This window comes from Neltuma alba, unplaced genomic scaffold (genome assembly GCF_004799145.2).
Source record: "Neltuma alba isolate B1F8T4 unplaced genomic scaffold, ASM479914v2 tig00010560_pilon, whole genome shotgun sequence".
NCBI classification, from domain to species: Eukaryota; Viridiplantae; Streptophyta; class Magnoliopsida; order Fabales; family Fabaceae; genus Neltuma; species Neltuma alba.
Window position 1 is genome coordinate 1,526,078 of NW_021635427.1, and position 1,832 is coordinate 1,527,909.

The 1,832-nt window shown below is 34.9% G+C and overlaps 1 protein-coding gene across 1 annotated transcript; it reads left to right on the forward strand.

Moving 5' to 3' along the window:
• Positions 1-434: 434 nt before the first annotated feature.
• LOC114757090 (uncharacterized) lies at positions 435-1,607 on the forward strand. Its single transcript, XM_028946077.1, has 2 exons — positions 435-464; positions 942-1,607. Exons 1-2 carry the CDS (start codon positions 435-437, stop codon positions 1,605-1,607), a joined length of 696 nt encoding a protein of 231 aa, XP_028801910.1.
• The last annotated feature ends 225 nt before the right edge of the window (positions 1,608-1,832 follow it).

Here is a 1,832-nt window from a genome sequence, read left to right on the forward strand (position 1 = left end):
TTAAATACTGTTCTAAACCATTTATTCTATTTTTTATAAACTTTTAGGAATTTTCAGGAATTTTGAGCATAATTTCTAATTTTACCACTCCTTGACCGAAACTTTTCAAAATAATGGTCAGGTCCTTCCCTAAGTTTTATTTCAAAAGTTGTTCCGAATACCCTTTTACTACACTATCTGGCCCTTACTTAATCCTAAATTCCTTACTTTCAATATTAAAATTAACAGGATATGACACTTGTCATATCATTTTAGTGGAAAGAGACTAGCAAGCATAAAGTCCCTACTACATAATAGTGAAAGAAGGAAGATACATGGATTTTATAGGAAGAAGATGCCATGCTAGATATGAACAAGATGAGAAAAATAAAAATGTGGTTGAAAAAGGTGAACTTATTGAAACTAAGTCAAAAGGGAGGCACGGAACTACTGAGATGGCAAATGAGATGAAAGATAGGAAGGAGGTAGTAGAAAGATCCAAGATGATAGGAAGACAAACCCTAGGGGTATGGATATTGGGTTAAACCCATCAAAGGGTGAATAACTAACATAAAATAATAAAATGGAGGTGAAAAAAGAACTATCACAACAAGGCCTAAGATAGTTTTGCCAGTCTTGGATGGTGTGACCATCCAAATCTCAGATATGGAAGTGGCCAACCTCAACAACCATAGTTCAACCAAGGTGTAAACTCTTCTAGTGGTAAGATGTTCCAACAAGTTAGGCAAACTATGCCAAATCAAGATGAAAGTTTGAAGTTAGAAGGCATGATAAAACTCCTAATGGATAAGTTTGAATAAAAGGATTTACAACATATCCAAGAAATTCATCTCCAAACTCAAATTGGGTAGTTACCTAATGCACTTAGTTATATATAGAGTCAAGGTTCAGGGAAGTTGTTATCTCAGGTAGTAATTAATCCTAATATCAGTACCTAGCAGAATCCTAATATTGGTAGAGTTAATGCTATATCTCTCAGAAGTGGGAATTCAATTACCTCTGTAGATCCTGTCACTACTTTTACTTCAAAGGATGAGGAAGCTATCATTAAAGATTCTCCCCCTACTTCCACATCATATGATAAGTCTATTTTATCAAAACCACAAGTGGCATTGCAAGAAGAGCAAGAAAAAGATGAGGAAGGGAAAAAAGTGAGTGAGCAAGTCTTACCTTTTCTTACCGAGGTAGTTATGGCAGAAAGGAGAAAAAAAGAAGCTGAAATGTTCAAAGAAGTTTATGATATCTTCAAAAAGGTGGTGATCAATGTTCTATTAGTTGATCTAGTTGCACAAGTGCCCAAGTATGTGAAGTTTTTGAAGGAGTTGTGCACCACCAAGAGAAGGCTCAAGCATAATGGTAAAGTTGACTTATGCTCAGTTGTCTCTTCTCTTTATCAGATGCCAATGCCAGTGAAGTACAAAGATCCTAGTAGCTTTCTCATATCTTGCACCATTGGTGACATTGAGTTTTTAGATACTTTAGCAAATCTAGGAGTGGCTATTAATGTCATGCCAAAATCAATTTTTGCTCAACTTCAAGGTGTGGATCTTAAATCTAAAAATCTAACTGCCTCCCTTGTTGACAGATGCTATGTAGTTCCAAAATGAGTCTTGTAGGATGTCTTGGTTAAGGTAAAAGATCTCATATTTCCTGTAAACTTCTATGTTCTTGATATGGATGATACTAGATTTAGGCAAAAGGACATTTATCTTTGATTTTAGTAGGCCTTTTCTTAAGATCGCTAAAGCTATGATAGATATGCAAGTTGGTACTCTTACTATGGAATTTACTGGTAAAATCATTAGATTTGATGTGCTTAACTCTATGAGATA

Bases quoted from the DNA above. Each gene is read 5' to 3' on its own strand.
- LOC114757090 (XM_028946077.1), top strand. From the start codon at position 435: ATGGCAAATGAGATGAAAGATAGGAAGGAG. The intron at 465-941 runs GTAGTAGAAAGA...AGTACCTAGCAG, and splicing joins AGATGAAAGATAGGAAGGAG to AATCCTAATATTGGTAGAGT.